The following is a 24,098-nucleotide window of genomic DNA, read 5'->3' as shown; positions in this document are numbered from 1 at the left end:
AGATGGCACTGACCATGTGTTTTGGTCACTCTGCAGGGCTCTGAAGGGCTGTGGAGCAGGATTCCCCTTTGGAGGAGCCCCCTGGAAGACAGCACTTACCAGGGGTGCTCAGCTGCCCTCTAACACAGGGGGTTTGTCTCTTTTTATGGCCCCCACAGCACCCCTCAGGCACCCCATCCCCTCCTGGTGCCAGGACAGGAGGGTGAGGGCTCAGCCCTGCTGCAGGAGCAGGGACACCTCAGGGAGGGTGTGCAGAAGGAATCAGCAGCCCCATGTGCTTATGAGAATCCACCCCATTCTATAATTCCATTATTCTATCATACCTTGCTGTTAGACTATTATCCTCACAAATCTTCAATAAAAGAAAGGGCAAGCCAGTCAATATCAGCATCAGGAGTCTGTGCATGCATTTGGTATCCCTCTGCAGGAATTGTTCCAGTTCAGCCACATTTCCCAGACCTTAATGATATGGATAACCCAGACCCAAAGGGAGAATGGGAAATGCTAATCACAGAGCACGAGCCCTGCTCCTGCTGACTCCTGACCTTTCCTCCCCAGACCCTGGGGAGGGTTTGGCTGCACACAGCTCTGCTTTCTCTGTGCCACCACATCTCCTGCAGCTTGCTTCCCTTTGGAAAGACCTGGGCAGAGTCACAGATTGTTTGGGCTGGAAGGAATCCTAGAGATCACCCAGCTCCAGCCCCCCTGCCATGGACAGGACATCTTCCACCCAGGGCTCCCCCATCCAACCTGTGTGTTTCCCACCCCTGTGCTGGGGAAGGAGATGTGGTTGCCTCCTTCGGGTCTTTGTGCAGCACCTCTGAGAAGGAAAGAGCAGTTCCCCACTCTGATCCTGTATTTGTCACCTCAGAGCACTGGGGGATTTTGCTCACAAGTGCCTTAAATGGAACACATAATGTTGCATTTTTTCATAGTGTCCATAAGCACTTGCAAAGCTCCTTTATTTAACACCAGCACTGACAAAACCCAGGTAGTTTTCTCCCCGGTTTCCCCAGTTTCCTATTAAATGCCATTTCAGCATTCTCAATTTCAAGGATGCCACCCTGTAATTTTACAGTATTAAACACAGACCTGAGTTTGACTTTTCAGCTTTTCCACCTTCCTTTGAACAACCTTAAAACAATTTTCTGGAAGACTTCTGGACCTTGGGTTCCCTGCCACAAAAGAGCTTGGGTTACATCCTTTTCTTTTACAAACCTTTACAAATGACAGCAATTAAATTGAGCATCCTTTTATGTTGTTACCCCTGTCAGTAGGTAATGCCTGGCAGTTTTTCATCACAGGTTATCCCTGGGCAGATTTATTCTCTTAACAGTGTTATTTCTGGCTATAACCAAGAACTAAAATGGAAATATTTTCCAGAATACAAACCCCATCTTCTGCCAGTCATGCCTCATGGCTGTAAAGTATTTTGGATTAAGTTTCTATATATAACATGATATTCTGGTGATGGTTTCACCTTTTCTTTGCTGTATATCTAAATAGACTTTTAAAATGTACTTTTTTGAAACATAGAGTAATAGTTCATATATTTGTTTGGCACATTTCTCTATGTTCTGGAAAAGTAGTGGTACTCAGTTGAAGGTTGGACTTGATGATCTTGGAGGTAATTTCCAACCTTAATGATTATATAAATCTATAAATCTGGAAATTCTTGTTTTTATTTTAAAATAAATATATAATGTTTTGTTTAAATTTGCCTTCTTTTTATAATTGTTTTCCTTCCTGCCTCTATATGGTCCTACTTATTCACCAAAACAAATTTTTCAATAAGATCTGACATCTTTGCAGCCCCCAAGAAGATACTTTTATGAACTCATTTTTCCCCAAAAGTTACTTTTAATACTCAACCTGGGTTCAAACAATCTGTTGAACAAAACATCCCAAATTTCCTGCTCAATTCTACATTTCTAAAATCAATTTTAAATGCTTCAAAAGTGCCTCTTCTCCTTAATTTGTTCCCATGGCTACCATTCAAAAGTTTCATTCATTTTCTGAGGGGAGAACTCTCCAAATCATTATTGCCATCTACCAGTTGACTTTTCCTTCTTAATTTAGCTGAAGGCTCTAAATCCTCAGATTTATAGATGTTGCAATAGAAATAGGGTTACCTTGCACACCTTGATCCTCCATCCTTTCTGCAGCTGGGATTAAATCCTGGGAGTTTTTCTGTGCTCTGCCTCGTTCCTGGGATGCTCAGTGCCATCCTCTGACTTTGTTTCACCCCACTCAGGGTACCAGGGTTTGTACCCCAGGGATCCCCCGTGCACAGAGCTCAGAAATGCCAGAGGAGAGAAGGAGCTGCTGGTTCCCCCTCCTGCAACAGGACAAACAGGTTGAGTGAGGTGGGGCTGTCCAGTGTCGCGTTTCAGCACGAAACTGCAGGGACAGGCACCCTCAGCCAGCAAACAGGGATGTAAAAGGTTAATCTTTATTTAATCTGTGCAGAGAAACCCCCCAATCCCGGTGGGGTTGCAGTGAGTGGTGTAACTGGGAAAGGAGCTGGATTGCTCCGGGATGAGTCTGGATCCCTGGGAATTGTGGATTTGTGGCACAGAGCAGAGTGAGGATGCTGAGCTGGAAGGTGCTGGGCAGCACTGAGAGCTCAGCCTGCAGGTCAGGAGCCCTGCTGCTCCCACCTTTCCTCCTGAAGCACCAGACCCGCCTGTCCCCAGCCTGCAGAGCACTTGGGGTGGCTGGGGAAGGCAAGGAAGGACAGAGGGAGGCCCTGGGTGGTGACAGGCTGCAATCAGAGATATCCATGGGGTTTCTGGCTGTTCACACACCCTTCACAGAGGTTAGAAAAATCCCCTATTGGAAACAGTTCCTCCATCCCTGCTGAGCTGGGGAACATTAAGTAGGTGATAATAAGCGGTCCCTGAGTGGGAGGGCCTGCTCTCCTCTGGAAAGTGTTACTCCAAACAATTTATCATTCAAACAAAGAGGGGGAAAAGGGTTAAACGCTGCCCGGCCTCCCCAGCCAGCGGTGGCTTTGGTTATCTGCAGCATGGCTGCAGGGCTACATGGTGCCTGTACATGTTGGGGATCAGGAGTTAAGTGTTTAAATGATAAGTGATATCTTAAAAACATAAGTTTAGCAATGAATCTTTACCGACAATACTATACTATTAGTTAATAGGCAGAATTAACTCACTGGCCCGGGGCCAAGCCCATCACAGCCAGAGCCAGAACAGCTGAAGCTGCTTTTCACTTGGGTTTTGCTTTTATGGGATTTTCTGCTGCAGGGAGACTCCAATTTCTGTACAAATATGCTCGTGTTTTCCTCCTCCCAACCTGCCCCTGGAAGCTCGAGGCTCCTTGGAGCCCCAGGGATGCAGCCAGGAGCTGGAAATCTTTCCTCCTGCATGCAGAGGTGTGAGCAAGGGTGCTGATTCAGGAGCAAGGGTGCCAATTCAGAACCAAGGCAGATTCTCTGCAGGGCATCTCTCAGTGGCCCTGGACCAGCTCCCTGTCTGCTCTTGGTGGGACTTACAGGCAGATTTACTCCTGGTGCCAGCATGGGACTCACTCCCTATCTCTGCCATCCCAAGGAAACCTCCCTCTCCAGCTGGGGCACTGAGATTGACCAAGCAGCTTCCTTGGACCAAAGAAGCACCTCCTGAATCTTTCTGGTGTTGAGGCTCCCTGGAATCACCAAAGACAACTGCACTGAGCCTCGACTCTGCCTGGCAGTTCTGTGTCACCCCTTGCTGCTTTCCTTTGTGCCTCCCTTGACTCCCAGCTGTCACCTGCTGCACATCTTTAACCCCACAGAGGGTGAGGGGGAGCCACTTCCCCCAGATGTGATGAGCCAAGGGCTTCACATGCCAATGACCTTTTTCTTTCTGCATCAGGAACTGCAAATGCAGTGTAAAATGTGCCACCATCGAAGCTGTTTTAATATCCCCTAGATGTCATCACTCCTGGCTCTGTTGGCCTGGGAACCATCTTTTGATGTAGAACATGTGGGTGTAGCTGGAGGGGTGGTTGTGCCATTTTTGTGACCCCCATCAAGGTGTATCTGATGCTCCTCGCAGCAGGGCTTGAGTGTCCTGTGGCAGAGCTGCCCAAGTGGGCAGCAAGGACCAGCAAAACCAGTGTGACCAGACTTCCAGGCTGCCTGGTGGTGGCCATGCCCGTGTGACACTGTCACCAGATGGCAGCAAGGAGAGCATCAGCTCCCAGTGTGGCTGAGGACAGCAGTGAGACTCACAGTGCTCTCTGCTCCATAGCCAGCCTCCACTGAGACCCCTAAACCTGGTGCAGAGTGAGTGGAAGGGGCAGAGAAGGACACTGGAGGAGCTCATTGGAGTCACTTGGTGCTGGTCAATATTGTGGCATGGTGACCAGGGCAGCTCAGGTCAGAAGGTGGGTACTGGTGACAACTGGTGGGAACAGAAGTTTGTGAGGGTGGCAGTGGAACCTTGGCAGGCTTCCCATGGGTGCCAAAAGGATGCAACAGTCATAGAAAGCTCTTACTGGGAGCAGAGTGAAGGTGTGAGGTGGGACCAGAGCTCACAAGTTCATGACTGGCCCTGAAGAGCATCTTCAGGGCACAAAGCAGACTCCAGGAGAATGTAAGAACTTCAAAGCTGGTGCTGCAGCCAGACAGGTCTGCATAGTCCAAGATCCATCTCCATCAACCACAGCCTAAGGGGAGTTCAAAAGGGAAGAGAGAAGGTCAAAATTCCCATTGTGTCTGGAAGTGCAGTCCTGGAGAGCTTCAAGAAAACCCTGAGGGTGTGGGTGGGCACTGGCAAACACAGGGCTGCTGCTCTTGGACTCCAGGCTTCCATTCTGGAGAATGGATGGAACCTCTGGGATATGGAGGACACAACAGCTCTGAGGTTGGGAGGATTGAAGTGAGGATATGAGGAGTTTGGAATGGTGAGTGCTTTCAGACATCTGATAGGAAATGCTGCTGCTCCAGAGCAGGGAGTGTGGGAGGCTGACACAGTGCTGGAATGGTTGGTAACTGCTGGGGATCCTTGGGGTTCCTGCCCTGGAGAGGAGCACATCTGAAGGAAAAGGAAGGAGCAGCAAGGCCACTGGCTGTCCTGGCCTTCAGCCTCCTTCCTCAATGCAAGGGTGATCCCAAAAGAATTTCTGAAGATGAGAGCTTCTCCACACACGATGGAGCTGGGCCACAGGTTCTCGTGTTGGATGTGGGGCCAACCTGGATGAGCAGCAACACCTGCAGTGCCAGGAGCTCCCAGTGCAGATCAGAGCCTGTGGCTGGCTGCACTGGACTCATGGCTCATGAATGTGGCCAGCACCATCACAGAGCTGTGCCCTCCACTAACCACTGCTGTGGAATCATTTCCTGTGGTGGTCAAGGCAGAGAACACAAGGTGCTCAAGCTGCTGATGAACAAAGGGATAAGGAAGAGCAGAGTGGAGCCCAGACTGTTTTTTTCGCATCATTCCTCGATGAGTTGAGGGACAGGAATCCATCCTTGAAGTCCAGAGGGTGTTCAGCTCCTGGCCTATGAACTTGGCACAGTTTGTGTAGAGATCCCTGTGCAGGGTGTGACCTGCCTGGGAAGATCTTCCAGGACAGAAATGCTTCCTGCAGGATGCACCTGAACCTTCTGCCCAGCCAGCAATAATTGGGACACAGCTTTGGGTGGTGAGCAGAGGGCACTGCTGAGAGTAACGTGGATACTAGAGGGGTGAGGAGATAGCAGAGGGACCACCTGGGGCAAAGCAGTCACATCATAGATTCACAGAACGGTTTGGGTTGGAAGGGACTAATCCCCCCACCGTGTCCTGAAGAAGGTGTGGATCATGTGGTGCCCACACATGTTGGCAGAGGTGGTTCCCAGGCATCAGGGCTTGTTGAGTGATGCAGAATTGGAGCTGAGTCTCACCTTCCACCCTCTGGGAAGGTCCTGCCTGAGCCCAGCAGTGTCAACGGGGCTTGTGACCCACTCACAACTGCTCCACGTGGGAACTGGGTGGATTTCTGTTCTCTCCTCACCGGGCCCGGCTCCAGGGGGATGGGGCAGGAGAAGGTTGCGGGGGCTCAGGGCTGCCCACAACAAGCGTTTACCAACTCCTCGGGTTTTTCTTTCTTTGATTTTATCCTGCCGTGTCTCCGGAAGGGACTCTCCCCAGCGCCGCGGCTGCGGTGCGCCCATCCCGCGGGGGGCTCATCCCGGCGGCGCTCCGGGCGCGGCGGCGCTGGGGGCATCCCCCGGGACCCCCTCGCGTCCCCTCCCCTCCGCCCCCTGGCCGGTGCCGGCGGCGCAGCGAGCCCCGCCGCGGCGGATTTGGGCTGAAATCACGGCTTTCTCTGCATGATCGACAGCTCCGGGACGAACCATCGCCGGCCCGGGGGGATCCGCCGCCCGCTCGCCGCCGCGCCGCCCGCCGCCCGCTCGCCGCCCCGCCGCCCCCGGTGCCGCCGCCGCCGCCCCCCGCTGCCGCCGCCCCCCGAGCCCCGCGGGCAGCGCGGCCCCGGGCGGGGCGTGGCGGGGCGTGGCGGGGCGGGCGGCGCGTCCCCCGCGCGGCGGCGGCGGTGGCTCGGCCCGGCCGCGGCGGCGGGGCCGGCGGAGCGCTCCGTGCCCGCGGCCGTGCCCGCGCCGGCGGCGGCCCCAGCGAGGGGCTCGGCTCTGGGCTCTGGGCTCCGCGCTCCGCCGCCTCCATGGAGCGCCGGCCGCCGCGCCGCCTCTGATGCCCGGCCCGGCGCGCACCATGGGGCCGCTGTGGCTCTGCTGCCTGCCGCTCGCCCTGCTGCCCCTGCTCGCCGCCGTGGAAGGTAAGGGAGGAGGGGGAGCGCGGGGGGCGGGGGCCCTGCGGGTAGGGCGAGCCCCCTCTGGGTTTCCCCCGGTTTTTTTTTTTTTGGGGAGGGGGGATGGCACTTCTCCTTTTTGCCCCCCACCCCTCCCCGCCGCACGCCCTTGCGAGGGGAGGCGAAGTTTGGGGAAGTGCTAGCCCTGCTGGAGGTGTCGCCGGTGTGCGGTGTGTGCCCCTCCTGCGCGCCCCCAGACCCTCCCGGTGCCCGGCCGCGCTGCTCCCCCCATCCCTCCATCCCTGGGTACCGCCGGGGGTCCCGGGGGATGCCCGGCATCCACCGCCCCGTGCCCGCCGCCGCTCCCGGCGGGGTCTCTGCGGTGCCCTCCGCCCGCCAGGCCTTACCGGCGTTCCGGAGCTGCCGGCCGGGCTCCCCGGAGCGTTCGCAGCGCTCCCGGGAGGAGCCCAGCTCCCTCCCCGCCGAGCTCCCCGGTGCTCAGACAAAGCGGTGCGAGGCGGCAGGTGGGGAGCCGGGGCTGGGTGGGAGCCCCGCGGTGGGCTCCGTGCGAGGGGGGACTCGTTCTGCATCCCCCGAGCATCCCAGCCCTTCCTGCCCGCTGCGTGCACACCCTGGGTACTGCCACCGAGCCAGGATGGGCAGGGGCGAGGGCCAGGTGTCAGGCCAAAAACCGGCTGCTCCAGGGATGCCCGTCCATTGTGGAGGGTTGTGCTGGAGGAGCTGGGTGGCTCCGCTGGCCCTGCTGGGCCGGCTGGGTGGCCACTGCTGGCCCTGCGTGTGCCGGGCGGTGGGAGCCACTCGGACCGTCTGGAACATGGATGAGGCACCATTTATTAAGTTGGAGTTTTGGGAGATGACTCATGGGTTGGCCAGCTATACATCGTGATATTTACAATATGGGAGCTTGGCATAAATAGGACTATTTACGTTGCAGCGGAGAGTGCTCGCCAGCTCTGCTATTCAAATGAGCCTAGCATGGTTTTAATTATGGGGGGGAGGGTTGGGGTGATGAGCGTGTTTGTGAGAGCATACGTGTCCGTGCAGGACGTCTGGCCCCGTCCTCTGGTGGCCCTGACACTTCCAGCGGGCTCTGGGCTTGGCCAGCGGGCCCACGAGTGGCACTGCCCAGTGTGCTGTGCCAGGTGCCATGGGCAGGGATGGGGTGGCACCTGCAGCCCACCCCGCTCCTCCTGCTGCCCCAGAGGTGCTGCGGGTCAGTGCCCAGCTCCCGGGGCTCCTGTGAGTGTTTTTGGAACATGAGCGGCTTTGCCATGGTCCTGGCAGGCGAGGCAGACACCAAGGGATGGGGAGTGTAAGTAGGAACGAGGAGCTGGCCAGTGCAAGTGGGGGTTCACCCACCTGAGGTGGAGGCTCCAAGGGGAGATGGTCAGTGGGCTTCCAGCAGGGCTGACTATGTTGGTTTGGTGTGGTTCCCCCACTGTTGCCTCTTCCCCTTTGTGTTTGGTGGGGCTGTGATGGTCACTCTCAGCTCCCTGAAATCCAGCCTTCCAGGAAAAGGCTTGTGGAGAGCTGGCGAGGTGAAAACGTGTGGGATGCAGCTCCTTGGGCGTGCCTCTGCCCCTTTCTTTCTGGAGCTGCCTCTTCCCAAGTGCCTGGTGTGGTGTCCACCTGCATCTCTGAATGCTCTGGATCCCTTTGGTGTGGACAGATGGACCCAGTGGTCACTGGCCATGGAGTGGTGGCTGGACCCACCGTGTTCCCAGCTGCAGGGAATCTCCACGGCGGCGATTCCTCCATCACCAGCCCCAGCACATTCCCAGGGCCAAAATGGGGGCAGAAAGGCGTATTTAGGGGAAAACCACCCTTCTGGAGGATCCTGCCTCTTGAGTCCTGTTCTCAGCTCTGTCACAGAGCATTTCTGTACTGCGGGTAATTTCACTTGTCTCCTCTGTGCCTCAGTTTTCCTAATTACAAGGCGTAAAATAATCCAAGCGTCTTTCCCAAGGGAGCCGCGAGGTTTTGTTAATGAACATGACAAAGTGCTTTGGGATCCGTGGTTGAAAGCACAGCCTTAGTCAGTGTGGCTGTGTGTGGGGTGTTTATTTATCTACATGCTTTATATTTCTCTGCACGCTATATATTCACTTGCATTTAACAATCCTTAATTAGAAACAAAGCCGATAGGGAAGGAAATATAAACAGGAGTGTGCATGGAAATTGGAAGTTGATTGCTCACTGGCCAGCAGAATGCATGGCTAGGGCTTGGGAGGGAAGGCTGTTTGGTTAAAGCCGGCTCTGTTAAAAGGAAATGTGAAAAGAACGTAAAACATAAATCAATATGGAAAACAGGGAGGTGGATGACAACATACATAAAGCAGAGGTTAGGAATTGCCTATAGTTGTGAAGGCGGTTGGAAGGTAACATGTCCGCAGCTGAGAAAGTTCAGGCTTCTCAAAGGAAAGTTTTTTGTGTGTTTTTCAAAAAAAAAAAAAAAAAAAAAAAAAAAAAACCCCAAAGCAGAAAGTCAAGAACAAAGGAGTCCTGGAAGGGTCTGGATCCCACCCCGGCTGGTGGGGCCGGCCCCGCTTTGTATTCCTGCGGCGTGGCTGCAGGGGCTGCCGGCTCCTTGGGGCAGCTGGGCAGGACACTGAGGCGTTTCCAAACCAGCAGCCTGCCCAGCTCACCTGCCAGCAGGGAAAAGCAACCCCACCACGCTCCTCACCCCCGTGGAGTTAACTTTTCACAAACCTTGTGGTGCTGGCAAGCTGCCATGGGCTGGAGGAGAGCCAGCCCTGTGCCAAAAATGCAAAAGGAGACAGGGGATGGCCCTGCTATCAGTGAGGGTGTGGGCAGCACGGAGCCAGCAGGCTCCATGGGTGATGGAGTTGTGCTGGGAAACAGGATTATGGTCAGGGGACTCGATTTGGAGCATCAGCTGTGCTGGGCAGTTCTAATCCTGAGCCCAGTCTTGGGGCAGGAGGGCTGTGCCCACTCCTGGGGTGGGTGTTCCCAGGGTGTGGTGTGGCTGAGGTGCTGGACATGGACGTCCCTGCTCATCCTCCAAGCAAGCTGGAGACAGGACTGCAGTGCTTCTGTGTATTTAATAGTGAATTATAATAAATGTAATATTTACAGCACTCTCAGACACATGGTGGGATTGTTTGGAGTCCTATGCAGGATCAGGATTTGGACTGAATGATCCTTGTGTGTCCCTTCCAACTTGGGATATTCTGTGATTCTGTAGTATATGCTATATTTAATTTCACTCATGCTGTAACATATTGCAATATTAAAACATATTCTGTTCTCCTGTACCAATGTTGAGCACCTCCACATGGGCTGTGGGGAGATGCCAGGGACACAGGATGGTTTGGATATCCATCTTTTTGGTCTCCACAGAGGAAGGATTGAGCCATCCCTTCAGGGTTCCATCACACAGAGCATTGCTTTGACCTTGGTGCTCCATGCAGGTGGATCCAGGTGTGCCAGGACCAGGGGGGGCTGCAGGAGCCTCCCAGCAAACCTGACATGCTCTGGAAAACAGCAGGTCCAGGGAAAAACACAGGGTCTGATCCTGTGAGCTTGAGCTGCAGATCTGCAGCACTCTCCCAAGAGCAGCAGAGGAGCAAATGTTTTGGGATAAGTGGGACTGAGGAGCAGAGCAGAGCCTGTGGTTTTGGCCTGGCCCTGTGCCACTCATCTCCCTCCTGCTGCTTTCTCCTCCCCTCCATTTCCTGGGTTAATTTTTGACAAGGAACGTTCCTTGCACCCACCTGCCCTTTGCATTATAGGGGCAGCAAAAGGGAAAGCTCCTTTTGGAGACCAAATAAATCGGTGCCTCATTTAAACATTCACTCTGCTGCCCTTGCTGCTCTGTTCTGTGGCTTTTCCAGGCAGGAGCAGCAATCCTCTCAATCCCTGCTGATTTTCCAGCTTCTCTGGGTGACAAAAGCATGGGGAGGAGATGCTGTAGGGGACAGGGCTGTAGGGGACAGGGCTCAGGGTTGGTTTGGCCACTGCTGTCCCCCAGCTCACCCCGCAGAGGGTGGAAGGGGATGCTGCCCAGGTTTGGGGCTGTCCCCAGGGATGGGAGCAGCAGTCCCCTTGGAGACAGACTAAGGACCTGCCTGCACTAGTCAGGGCCCTTTGTGTGCACATACCTGAGCTGCTGCAGAGAGGGGTGGGCACTCTGAAACTGCCCGAGGAGCTGGGTAAATAGTGGAGGCTGTCACAGCTCCCTGAGTGCTTTGGGGTGAGGGATGAACAAGAGCCTGACCCTCCTGCCCCAAAACACACCAGCTCTGCTGGGAGGGTGATGAGGGGTTCCCACCCTGCCAAAATCCCATTTTCACCAAGGAAAAGCCTCATCAAGGTTTGCAGTCCCTCCCATACCTGGATGTGGTTTATGGAGAGTGGTTTATGGGGTGAAGCACAGCTGCCAGTTGGATCGGGTTGGGATGGGGGGAGCAGGGAGATCCTCAGAGGCAAAAGTTCAGCCTTAGATAAGGGAAAGGATGGGGCCTCCTGTGATAAGGGATGAGTGCAGCGTGGGCTGGAGGGAGCAGAGCAGAGGGGGGTTCACAGGGGGCTCTGGAGCCAGGGATACTGGGAGCACTGGGAGTGCTGGAGGTGGGCAGGGACCCCTTGGAGGCCAGGAGGCAGCAGGAGGGAGGTGTGAGGAAGAAGAGGAGTGCAGGGATTGCCATGTTGTTAATGTCTTTATACAGTGTGTGCAGGGTGGATGGCAGGTTGTGCCAAGGTGCAGGCACAGGGGGGCTGTGCAGGACATGCAGCCCCCTGAGACAATCAGCATGTGAGATTATCAGCATGAGGGGAAGGAGTGAGTGAGGATCATGCCAAGCTGTTTGCCCCGCCCTGAATTTCCTTGCTGGGGATGAAAGAAGCAGGATCAGGTCTGGCAGGGAGTGTGGCACCTATTTCCAGGCATTAAAGGAGGATGGAGCAGGCCACAGGGGCAGAAAACACAACTGTGACTGGGGCTGCTCTGTGCCTCCCTAAATGTCACGTTCAGAAATGATAGTTTCAGTGGCTGAGAGCAGATGTGGCTCTTTGGAGAGCTCACAGGAGGAAGAACTCTGGATTTAAACCCAAGCAACCACACATAAGACATCAGATGTGCTCCATGGGAGCAGATTCAGTCTCCCAACGGGCATGAGGAGGGGCTGGGGAGCTCTAAAAGTTGGTGAAGCTTTATCAGTTGATCCAATAAATGATGTTCTCTCCACCTTCCCTCTCTCAGAGTCAGACCATGGCATCCATAAAGCAGCCAGCACTTAAAAACACCACATAGTAATGGTCTGTGAGTAAAGCGAAGTGAAGGAGCTGGCTGAAGGGAGAAGCTAAAATAGGAAAATACTTGCCCACGATGTAGGAAATTAAATTAAACCTCAGAATAAATTCATGTGGCCACTTAACATGAGTTTCCTAAAAATAACCTAAAACCAACCAACCTTGATTAAATGGTAAATTGGAGGAGGTCATTGGAGGTAAAAAAAAAAAAAAAAAGGTTCTTCAGAAAATGGAAGTGTATCTAAAAGGAGAAAATAAAAAAATCAGGAATTGAATGTGAAGCCATATAAGGCAGGCTGAGAGGAATTCGAAAAATAACTTGAGAAAAGAAACTGCTTATCCCCCAAGTTTCCCTTCAACAAATGAGTATTGGGAAGTTAAATGTGCAGGATGGAGCCCTTGGGGAGGAGGGGGATGGCTTCAGTGCCACCCCAAGTGGCCAAAGGGACTCCTGCCAAGGAGTGGGGCAGGGCTGGGACACTGTTCTGAAGTGATGGCAGGAGCACTCACATTTTACAAAAAGTCAATAAAATGAATATTTGAGCCAGAGTAAATGGGACGAGCATCCTTTAAGAAGATCTCCCTGGGTGATCCAGGAGACTCCAGAGCAGTAATTTTAGAGGAAGGGCTCTCTTATGGATTAAAATCTGCTTAAAGGAGGGGAAACAAAGAGTCAGTTTTCCCACTGGACGGGGTCAACGTGAGGCTTGTGCTGGGTGATGTATTCATAAAGTAGAGAGGGGTGAGAATGGGAAAGCAAAGAGTGTTTGCAGATTATACAAAATTATTCAGGATGATAAAAACAACAGTTGTCTTGAAAATATTGCAAAAGGCTCTCATGACACTGGATAGCCTGGCTATAAAGTGGCAGATTAAATGTAGTCAGGGATGAATGAAAAGGGATTCAGATGGAAAAAATTACCCTAAACCCATGCATGCACAGTGGCAGTCTTTAAATTACTTATTAGCATTTTGAGAAAGAGATCTTAAAGTCATTGTGGATGGCTCTTTGAAAGCATCAGCTCTGAACTGGGAAAGACTGGGAAAGGGAGTGGAGATGCTTGTACAGGAGAAGGGCAGGGGAGGGGGGCAGGAGAGATGCAGCCTGGGGAGGGAGGGGGCACAGAGGTGCTTTGGGCTGTGGGGGTGTAAAGAAGAGGGTGATGATCCTTTATTTTATATTTTTTCCCTCTGGAGTGCTCAAGCAGGAGGTTTCCCAGCAGGAGCAGTGGATAGTGGAGGCAGGGTGGGGTGAATACAGGGATATGGGGTACCCTGGTTCTGGGGTGCCCCCTGAGCATCCTGGTGCACTGCTGGAGGTGGGATGGGAACCAGGAGTGCCTTTGGCTCAGCCTCCCATGGCAGGGGAAGTTTGACACGAGGGGAAGGTGCTTTCCCTGGGATTGGGGGGTCCCACTGGCCCCCAGCTCCCAGTTTGGCTTTTAGGATCATCTGCAGCTTCCAGGGCCAGGTGCTGGGAGATCCACCTGGCTCTGGGTGCTCATGGCCTTGCTGAACCTTCTGTGTCTGGGGCTCCTGGATCTGGATCTGGCTATGGCCAGGCAAGGGGAAGGTCTCTTGGAAAACTGTTGGTGCTTGCCTTCATCTTCCTCAGAGTTTCAGATCCAAGATATCTGGCTGGGATTGGGGAGGAGAGGAGTTTCCTTGAGCCCTGGGTTCCCCTGGGGGGCTGTTGGCTGGGCTGGGGGTGGCCAGGGTGGCCCCTCCCTGGGCACAGGGGACACTGTGAGCCAGGCTGGTGCTCCCAGGGCCAGACAATGGAACAATGGGCTGGGCTGCTGGGCTCCTGCAGCTGCCTCTGAGCCCCCAGCCCGGGAGGGGAGGGGCAGCCACAAGCTCTGGGATCCCCTCTGCCCCCAGCCAAGCTTTGGGGACATGGGGACACCCAGCTGCAGCAGGCTGAAGGACAAGCTGTGTCCTGGCCATGGCCAGCAGCTGAGCCCTGCCCCGTGCCAGGTGTCCTCCCTGCTCCCTAAATGTGTCCCCAAAGTGTGTGGAGCCCTGCTGGAGCCTGCTGAGCTCTGGTTTGTGTCCATGTCATGGCTTGGAGGGACCTGAGACAGAGGGGAGGAGAGCCTGGGAAGGTGAGGAGGGTCAGAGAGGAGGCTGGACCCTCCACATCTCCTGTCAGGACCCTCTGTGAGCCTGCACAGGTTCAGCAGAGGGGTTCAGGAGACAGAAGGCATCTCCCTCCTGTGCAGACCTGGTGCACAGGCTGTGGGTGAGGAGCACTGGGGTGGGACATGCAGGTTCTGCCTGTCCCAGAGTCTGTCAGGGCAGGGCAGGACTGATTGGAGCAGAGGACAGGCAGTCCATGGATGCTCCTTGGTCTGTTCTCTGAGCCTCCAGGAGGCCACTGATTCCTGCAAAGGGGCCACTGAACCCAACACTTTGGGCTGTTTGCTGGGGGTGGGACAGGGTGTGTCTGAGCACAGACCAGGCAGGAGTGGGCTGTGAGGTGCCTCCAGGTGTGGGGCTGGTTTCACACAGGACAGGTGTGGGTATGGGGGAGTGTGTCCTGCCAGGACCCACATCTGCCTGTTTCCATGCTCCCCACTCCAGGGACGTGCTGCTGCTCCTGGGTGGAGCTGCCATCATCATCCCCTGCTGCTGGCTCCCATCTCCTGCAGGTCACTGTCCCCAGGTGATGCCTCTGTGAGTTTGGCTCCAAACCTTTCTCATGAGATCTGTCTTCTTGCAAGCTTTGCCTTGGCAGTAGAGTGGCAGTGATGGCCCAGGAGGGGAGCTTGGTCCTAGAATCATAGAACCATTGCTGGTTTGGGTTGGAAGGGATCTTAAAGCCCATCCAGTCCCATTCTTGCCTTGAGCAGGGACACCTTCCATTATCCCAGGCTGCCCCCAGCCCTGTCCAAGCTGACCCTGGGCACTGCCAGGGATCCAGGGGCAGCCACAGCTGCTCTGGGCACCTGTGCCACGTCCCCAGCATCCTCTCAGAGAGGAGTGTCTTCCTGATATTCAGCCTGTCCCTGTCTTCTGTCAGTGGGAAGGCATTCCTCATTATCCTGTCCCTCCATCCCTTGACCCAAGTCCTTCTCCAGTTCTCTTGGAGCTCCTTTAGGCACTGCAATAAAGTCCCCATGGAATGATGAGATGTGTCCAAAGCAGCTGTTTGTGCTCTTGCAGGAGAGTTGGAAGTGCTCTGGTCTGACAAATGCCTGTGCAGCTGGTTTGAGGCAAGGCAGAAAAGCTGCTGAGGATCAGGGCTGGGTGCTGTGGAGGGGGCTCAGGAAAGCCCTGGGCTATCAGGAGGGGGTTTGTGGTGGCCAGGCAGCCCCCAGGCAGTGCACAGCTCTGGGAATGAGCTGGGCTGGGGCAGGGCAGGGGCAGTCTCACCATGCTGAGGTTACATTGCCTTCTGTCATTTGCTTTGCTTGTAATCCTGTTTCCAGCCTCCACAAGTGCCACTGGGAAACCTTCACAGGCAGCCTCACTTCATAAATCTCAGCCTTGTTTTACTGTTAATCCCATCTGGTATCAGGGGACAGAGCAAGCAGGAGAAATGCCTGACCTGGGGGCAGCGAGGATGGAGTGAAACAAGATGTCCAGGCTGGGAGCTGGGATGGGGGCTGGCAGCCTTGGGAAAGCATTTCCTGTGCATCTCTTCGGAGGGATCCCTCCTGCAGGATCCCAGCACTGCTTGCATAGTGCCCTTGTAGGTGTGTGAGGCTGGTTCCACCTTTCCAGCCTTTGCATGCACATTGTGGCACCTCTGTGGTGAACAGAGCAGGTCTGTGGCTCCCTGGGCATTGCTTGGGAGGGAAAGCAAGCTGGGGATGTGTTCTCACTGCCTGGGGAGCAGAGACAGCTGCTGTCTGGACATGGGGAATGGCTGGTGGCAGGGGATTGATCACCCAGGGCTGCAGCCCCACCAGGGATAGTTTCCAGCCATGGAAATAGCTGCAAATAGCTGCATGGGTGGGCAAGTGCATGGGTGGGTGGGCAAGTGCACTCCCCTGGCAGAGCCTGGAGCTGCCCTGGCCATGCCCTGTCCACTCCCTGGAATTGTTCAAGGCCAGGCTGGAAGGGCTTGGAGCAATCTGGTCTGGTGGAAGGTGTCCCTGCCCATAGCAAGGTTGAAAGGAGATGGTTGGAAAGTCCTTTCCAGACCAAACCATCCTGTGATTCGATGAAACTTGGAGACAGCCCCACTGCTCCTGCCTGCCTTGCAGGGGGATGGATTGTCCCACCCTCAGGAAGGGTAAATTCAGGCATGTGTGTGATGCTGTGTGGGAATCCCTGGACACAGACCCACAGGGCTACAGGGCACCTCCAGGGCTTGTCCCCATCCCCTGTCACCTCTGGCCAGGCTCAGAGTGTGGGCAGCTGCAGAGCAGTGAGGGGCAGGGAGGGCAGGGAAGGTGCTAATTAGGATGTTGGCAGCATTAGCAGGGGTTGGTGTCTGGCTGGTGGGAGGTGTTGGAGAGGCAGCAGGGCTCTGTTCCTGTCACACTCACTACAAAGCCCAGGGCAGCAGGCAGCTCACAGGTCTGCAGGGGGGACAAGGCCAGGCAGGGCTGCTGGAGCCATCCAGGGGTGGGTGGGTGCTGCTTTGAGCCCACCTGGGGCAGAGTTGTGATGTGGCTTTGTCCTGGGGCTGCTGGAGCATCCCCAGTGATGGGGAGCTGCTGCTTTGTGTGACTGCACAGAACCAGCCCTGATACACTGCTCTTCTCCTCTTTTTGCCTCCTCACCTTTCTTTTTCCATGGCTGTAGGTGAAATAGAGAGTAGAGAAGCTGCTCACATTGCTTTTAGGTTTTTTTTTAATCTGATGTCAAACTTATGCCATCACATTGAATAGCTGCCATGAGATTTTGGTGTGACTGACACCTGTTCTCTCTTCAGAGCAGCAGCTTTGGATAGAAACAAATCCTCTGGAAATGCTGAGTTTACTGTCAGCTACTCCCATGTCTCAGCTGGTCCCTTTCCCAGCTTTGCCTAAAGCTTGCAGCACTCAGGAGCAGTGCCTGGCTGGCTCCCCGAGCTCTTTTGGTTTATGGCACCAGGAGGAAGGTGCAGACAGGTGCAGGTGAGGCTTTTCCAGGCTGCTGAGCAGGGGGCTGTGCCCTGCAGCAGCACAGAGCTGGTGGCTGTGCACATGGCAGGGAAATGGGCACAAGGCAGGAGCTGAGCCAGCCGACGGTTGCGGCGTTGCCTTTGATCCCTGGCTGCTCCAGGAGCCCATCCTTCCTTATCTGGGGCTGGGGGTGAAGGTCAGCCTCCCCTGGCTGCCTCCCACACTCTGCTTCTCCCCCACTTTCCCTTGGGCACCAGAAAAGGTGTGGCTGCAGGGAGGGGAGCTGAATTTTGGACTGGAAGTAGGGGTTGTGTAAGGGGACACTGCCAGGGGTTGGGTGGGTTTGGGAGTGGCACATTTGGGACCAACAGGAGGGACCAGTGGAGCCCAGAGGTCCCTGTGGTGTCTTGGATGGGATGGCAAAGGCTGCCCATGGGGTTTTGTGCTGAGGGAGGCACAGCAGGTCACCCTCCAGCAGAAACCTTGCCCTGTAATTTGGGTGGCCTAAATAGGACCTGAGCTCCTCCTGCTTGTGGGTGCTGAGCCCTTGAAAAGCTGAGCTGTGTGTTTGGGAGGTCCTCAGTGTGTGGGCTACAGAGGGAGAAGGGAAAAAAAATGAGATTTGTGAGGTCAACCCTGGGTGTGTCATCCAGCAGCCCTGAACTGCTCAGTAGCCAGAGGGGTGGAGAAGGGCTCAGCCCTCCATGGGGGGTGCCAGTGGGGACATGGCCACCCTGTGCCACCACCCAGCTGCCCATGTGCCTGCTGGCATGTCAGCTCCGTGCTGGCAGAGGGAGCCCTGGGAGTGCACAGGCTCAGGTGATGCACCTGGGATTGCTCTGCAGCCTCCTTCCCTTTGGTGGCAGGAATGTGCCATGCACTCACCCAGGACTAAAATAAAACTGCTGCCCAAGTCCCATCCCAGAGGAAAAGCCAGGGAGAGCACATTGCTGCAGAGCTGTAACTTCTGGGAGGGCTGGGGGTGAGAGCCCACCTAGGGTGGGTGTGGGGATGCTGCATCATCTCAGGGAAGTGTCATGAGGGTGAACAAACTGATGGATGAGTCAACAGAGCCAAAAAATAGAAATAAGGAAAAGGCAAACCTGGCTTCTCTTCCAATTCCATAAAAATGAAATGAAACAAACTTCATGCTCACATTGCCTGAAGAAATCCCACCCACCAGCAGTGCTGGGGAGACCCTGCTGGTCCAGCATCAAGCAGTCACACTCTGAGGATGCACATCCCTGTGCTCAGCAGTGTGGCACAGCTCTGGCCTTGCCCCAGCCCCCAGGCTTTTCCCTTTCCAGCTGAGAAGAGGCTCTGGGGCAGAGCCTGGCTTTGCTGCACCTGCCTGTGACCCTGGGCTGGCATTTCCCACCCTTCCCATCTCTCTGCCTCCACATCTTTCTTTTTCTCTGGGACAGTTAAATGGGCATGCCCTGTGCTTTGGTCTGGGTGGGCTTGGTTTGGTGTCTGCTGGGGTGTTTGGTGTCCTGTGGGAGATCCACAACTTGGAACATCTCAGTTCAGTGAGGCTGGCTCAGAGTCAAGTGTTTTGAGCCCAGCAGCAAATGTTGCTGTGGGATTTCTCCAGTGTTTTAGGGGGGCTCCCTGCTCATCCTGGGGCTGCTTCTGGGAGAGGCAAACACCAAAGCCTGCAGCTGAGAGTGTGGTTTTGCTGCATCTCCTGCACCCAGACCAAGCCCTGCAGGGATGGTTACCCTTTGCCCTGCTCTGGGCTGTGGTCAGAGTAAATATTCACTGGAGATATTTTATTTTGCTGTCTCATGCTCAGGAGGCCAGTGGAGGTGTGAGCAGGGATACCCCAAGCAGGGCTCACCAGCCTTTAATACTTGCAGTACTTCTGCTGCCTGCATTCACAGGGCTCTGGTGGGGATGAGACATGCTGGTCTCCATGGTTTTATGTGCCATGGGACTGTGCCAACAGTTTAATCACAGCTGAACCCTCACAGAGCAACATAAAAAATGTTGTAGTTGGGATTAGGTTACCCATCCTTCCTATAAAAGACTCTATAAACAGTCCATCAAGCCCCAGCATTCCTGTGTTGGCTGTGAGGTCCTTCACACTTAATGGCTCTGGCATTTGCTTTGACTAAGCCTTTTTGGGGGGAGGCAGTGACATAAAGCAGCCCCCAAAGAATGGGGTTTTTGCTTGCTTTAGTGGGGGAACCCAACTGGGCTGGCTTGGCAGAGGCAGTGTTGGATGTCAGAGCCCAGGAGGCAGTGACAGCTGCTCCCTCCCCAGCACTGAGGCCTTTTGCTGTTTGCTGAGGTGTCTGAGAATTTCCCCTAATCCTGGGGCAGGCAGGGACCTGGAACTCCTTCTCCCATCTCCCATCTCCTAGCACACTGTGTTGTCTCTGCTGTAGCTTAGTAATGCTCCAGACTTAAAACTCCCAAAACCTTTTTAAAAACCTAAAGCTCAGTCTGGAGACCAAGTGGTGTCTTTGTAGCTACAGGTGTGATCTGACCTTCAGCTTCAGCTTCACCTCCTCCTTCACCTTCCTCACCATGGCCTTCATATCACCCATGGAGAACCTCCTAGTTTAACATCATCCATGGGACTTTCTTGAGGTGCTTTGAATTTTGAGGGGCAGGGAGTGGATGGATACCCAGGTGGGAGACTGGTGGTGCTGAGGATGTTCTTTATCCTGGTTGCTGCATCCCTGAGGTGGGTGTGCACACCTTGGTCATTCCTTGGGGACAGTGTAAATGCTCCTGCCTGGGACAGTCATCTCTTGGAAGGAAGAGCCCTGACCCTCCTGTCTGCCAGCATGTCCCAGCTGTGGTGGCAGTCCTGTAGGTGACACCAGCCTGTTTGCAGAGGGACTGGAGCCATCCAGTTGTTTCTTCCCCAGCAAACATCTGTTGGGTGGGAGCTGCATCCATGCTGTGGTACCAGAGCAGGGCACAGGGGCTGTCCCTGATCAGTGCCACCCTGTCACTGGGGCCATCTGCAGCTTTTCCTGCCTGCTGCTTTCATCTGTTCAGCCACACTAGCTCCAGGGGCAGTTGCTGGAGGACACCAGGCTTTCCAGTGCTTTTCACCACTGAGTTTAATTCATTTTAAGGTTTTTACCCCCCTGAATTTGCTTTGAAGATAATTTGAACAATTTAATGATTATCACAAAAGTGGGATTTCTAATGTAAGCTGGAAGCAATCCCCCCCCCCAGTATCCTGCTGAGGGCAATTCAGCTCACCTCCCTGGCTGGCTGGTCTCAATCATCAGCCTGTCCTCAGAGGCCTTTTTCTCTCTGTTGTTACTATCTGGAGAAAATTAACAGCTGCATGAAAGCAGGAGCATTATTATTTCATATGGTGAATGCCAAGGGAGGTGAATCCCATATCCTTCACTTGAGAAGGCTCTGCAGGGCTGCAGGGGCATCTCCCACCTGAGCAGTGGTTTCTTTCATCCCTCCCCATCATGCTGCCTATGAAATTAATCCAGGGCTGGTTCCTGTGGAACCCACCGAGGTCCAGCACTAGGAACTGTTGCTTGGATTCTGACTTCTCATCAGTTCTTAACCCCTTTTTTAGCATGTCTTTAGGTCTGGAGTGCAGGCAGTGGCTGGCACAGTGGCTCTGTTCCCCAGGCTGCCCTGCCATCTCCTGATTCCAGCACTCAGACACTCCCCTGCCTCCAACACGGCTCCTCTCACCAATCAGACTTGTAATCTCAGTGAAGAATGAAATCAGATTTGTTTGACAAGACCTGTTTCTTGTAGAAGTATGTTGACTGGTGCTAATTATACTCCTGTTCTTTAATTCTTTATGATTAGAATTACATCAGCTTTTTTCATTATTTCCCCAGAAGTGATTTCAAAGCGAGCGAGACCTTGAGTGCTGCCATTCCCTCACGTTGTAATCCTGGTGTATCCACCAGACGTGATCCTTCTGCTCTGAGATGCTCTGCATTAGTGTCTTCAAGGGCTTTCTTCTTCTCCAGGCATCCCCTCCTGGGCTCTTGCTTCCTACTCCTTGGAGTCTCTTGGGTCTGGCACTGTGAAATGTGTTGGGTTTTTTTAGTTCTCTCTCTTTTGTCGTGGTTTAACCCCAGCTGGAGCTCATCCCCACACAGATGGAATGCACAGAGAGCATTCCCAGGCACAGGCTGCCCAGGGCAGAGGTGTAGTCACCATCCCTTGAGTGCTCAAAGGCATGTGCATGTGGCACTTGGGACATGGGTTAGTGGGGAGCCTGCAGTACTAGATTTGGGGTTGGAGTCCATGATCTTGGAGGGCTTTTCCAACCCTGGTGATTCTCTGATCCCTCAGTCTATGGCCCATCCCTGTAGTGTCCATAAAATATCCAGAAAATGAGCACTGAGTTTGTGAGGTCTGTGACTTTACCTCTGTCGGTGGTGGTCACTCAGACAGGAGTATTCCAGTGACACTCTCTGCAAACAGTGCTGGAAAGACCTACCCAGGTTTATTCCACTGCTCAGTTACCACTGCAAACTTTGACCAGTACAGGAACCAGGCTGGGAAGTTTCCTTGTGGTTTTTGATAGTGCCTTGTCCAAGAATTTGATTTTTCATGTCTGTTGTGGAGGTGTCACACAGGAATTTGATGTGGTCACGGTTTCTTGGGCTTGTTTATGGAAGTGTCATCACTGAAATGGCCAGAAATGAAGATAAACGATGGCTGGGGCTTCTCCCACCTCCACAAGGCCATTGTCTGTGCAGAAAACAGCCGGAGTTGTTTGGGCACCACGTGGCCCCATCACATCTGTTCCAAAGTCTCAGTTATTTGCTAAATGCTTGGAAACGTGTGTGATTTTTGAAGGAATCCCAGCCAGACGTTCCCTGGCTCGTTGGTTATGTATGAGCTCAGGAATCCTGGTTGCTCAGGGGAGGAAGCAGCCCTGTCCTCTGGAGGGCTGTGGAACAACATCCCACTCTCCTAATGAAGACACAAACTGCCTGACCACGTGTCCTGGTTTGAAGGACAGGTATCTGCAAATAAAGGCAGAAGCTTCTCTTTGAAATGGAGAATGTAAACTCCCTCCCTCCAAATTATTATAGTTTTGAAATTAAAAGGCTTTCAGGCAAAGATATGGGAATTAGGAATAACAGTTCTTTACTAGGAAAATTAAAATGCAAATGCAGTATTGCAAAGAATAATCCCAAAACACTGCCAGAGTCAGAATCCAAGCTGACACCTGTCAGTCAGTCAGGGTGGTGGCAGCAGTCCCATTCAATGGTGGCTGCATCCTCCTGCAGTGGCAGATGTGGTTCAGCTGGAGCAGTGCTCCTGGAGAAGGTGCAGTTTCCTCTGAAGCTCCAGGGGTGATGTGGAAAGGTCTGGCTTTCCTCTGGGATCCAGTGGAAAGAAGTTTCCTTGGTGTCCAAAATGTCAGTTTTTATCTGGGTAGGAAAGGCTTGGCTCCTGCCCTGGCTGGAGCATCTCCCAGTGGGATGATGGAATTTTATCAGTCATGCACTGGGACTTACTGGCCATGAACAGGAGATATCTCCTGGAGGGAGGATGGGCTATGGAAAGATAAAGATGATTGCCCAGCTGGTTTAAAGATGGCCCATTAGCAGATAATTTGTGCCAGGAGATCAGGGTCACTGCCCTACCCAGTTTTTAACAATGACCCATTAACAGGAGATATCTCCCACAGGGATAAGAATCGCTGCCACACCCAGTTTTTAACAATGGCCCATTAACAGGTGATACCTTCTGGATGAAGGGTGTGTCATGGGAAAGATAAAGATGATTGCCCAGCTGGTTTAAAGATGGTCCATTTGCAGATAATGTGTGCCAGGAGATCAGGGTCACTGCCCCACCCAGCTGCAGCAGATGGGGACAGAATGCACATTTCTGGCCACATCAACCCAACACATCCCAGCCCAGGAGCTGCAGTGGGGGAAGCTCTGCCTGTAAGTGCAATAAAATAACCCCTTCATCACCCTGGGGGTGCAACAGGACTGAGCAGGGCTCCAGTCAGTGACAGCACCTCCAGCCCTGGGCTGTCTCAATGCTTTTCTCTGTGTTTCTATGAATTTTAAAATTTTTACTTACCATTTTTTCTATGTGCTGATAAGAACATCATCATTACTTTTTCTTGTTTTCAGATGTGGCTTTTCCAGAGGTTTCTTTTATTCGCTTCCTGCCAGTCACAATAAAATATGGATTGTTCTTATTCTCCTTCCGTTTCTCATGCACTGCTTTTGTGAGTGTGGTTGTCACAAACACTTTGTTGCTCTGAGGCTGGTTTTGGTTGAAGTTGTTTTCCTAGATTGCCTTTATATATATATTTAAAAAACCCCAAACTATTTGTAGTTTAAAATTTTTTTATGCTATCTTAGAATGGTTTGGCTTGGAAGGGACCTTCAAGATCTAGTCCCATACCCTTCTGTTTTCCATTTGTACTTTTTGCTCCTGTTTCCTGCTTGACTCTGGTTGTAAATTTGATGGGACTTTGGAAATTGATACATTTGGCTCAACAGGCAAAGCCATTTCAGGTTTGGTGTGTTCTCCCTTTGTCCCACACACACTGCAGTGCTGGGGCAGCTCTGTGCTTCCAGTCCAGTGATTCAGCACTCTGTGTCATTATGAGCTCCAGAATTGGAGACCTCAGGGTCTTTAATGCACAAAGTGCATTAAAATTATGTAATGAGCCTTTCCTCACAGCTGGCAGGGTGTGATCCAGTGGGGCAGTGACAGATATTGACAGGTACCAGTGGCTGCAGGCAGGGGAGAGGCTGGTGAGAGCTGGGTCAGGCACTGTGGCATCATGTGCTGGCTTTCCACCACATGTGACAGGCATGTCCTCAGCATCTTTGTGGTTCATATTGATGCAGTGGGGCCTCAGCTGAGCCACTGTGAGCTGAGGGGTCTTTTCCAGCATCCTGTGCTGCTGAACTTCCCAATTGACAGAATGACAGAGTGGCTGAGGTTGGGAAAGCTCTCCAGGTCATCAGAGTTAATTGTTAACCCAGCTCTGCTTTGTTCACCACCAACCCATGT

The 24,098-nt window shown here is 53.5% G+C and overlaps 1 protein-coding gene across 4 annotated transcripts in view; it reads left to right on the top strand.

Annotated features, from left to right (window-relative positions):
* Positions 1-6,528: 6,528 nt before the first annotated feature.
* Positions 6,529-24,098, top strand: part of EPHB2 (EPH receptor B2) — a 123,656-nt gene continuing 106,086 nt past the window's right edge. For all 4 annotated transcript variants that reach the window (XM_079326068.1, XM_079326066.1, XM_079326067.1 and 1 more), the window contains exon 1: positions 6,529-6,780. In XM_079326068.1, coding sequence (XP_079182194.1) covers positions 6,696-6,780 — 85 coding nt within the window. In that variant the 5' untranslated portion in view covers positions 6,529-6,695. The remainder of the gene's footprint in view (positions 6,781-24,098) is intronic.

This window comes from Erithacus rubecula (genome assembly GCF_903797595.1).
Source record: "Erithacus rubecula genome assembly, chromosome: 24".
NCBI classification, from domain to species: domain Eukaryota; kingdom Metazoa; phylum Chordata; class Aves; order Passeriformes; family Muscicapidae; genus Erithacus; species Erithacus rubecula.
This window is presented reverse-complemented; position numbering and strand designations above follow the sequence as displayed.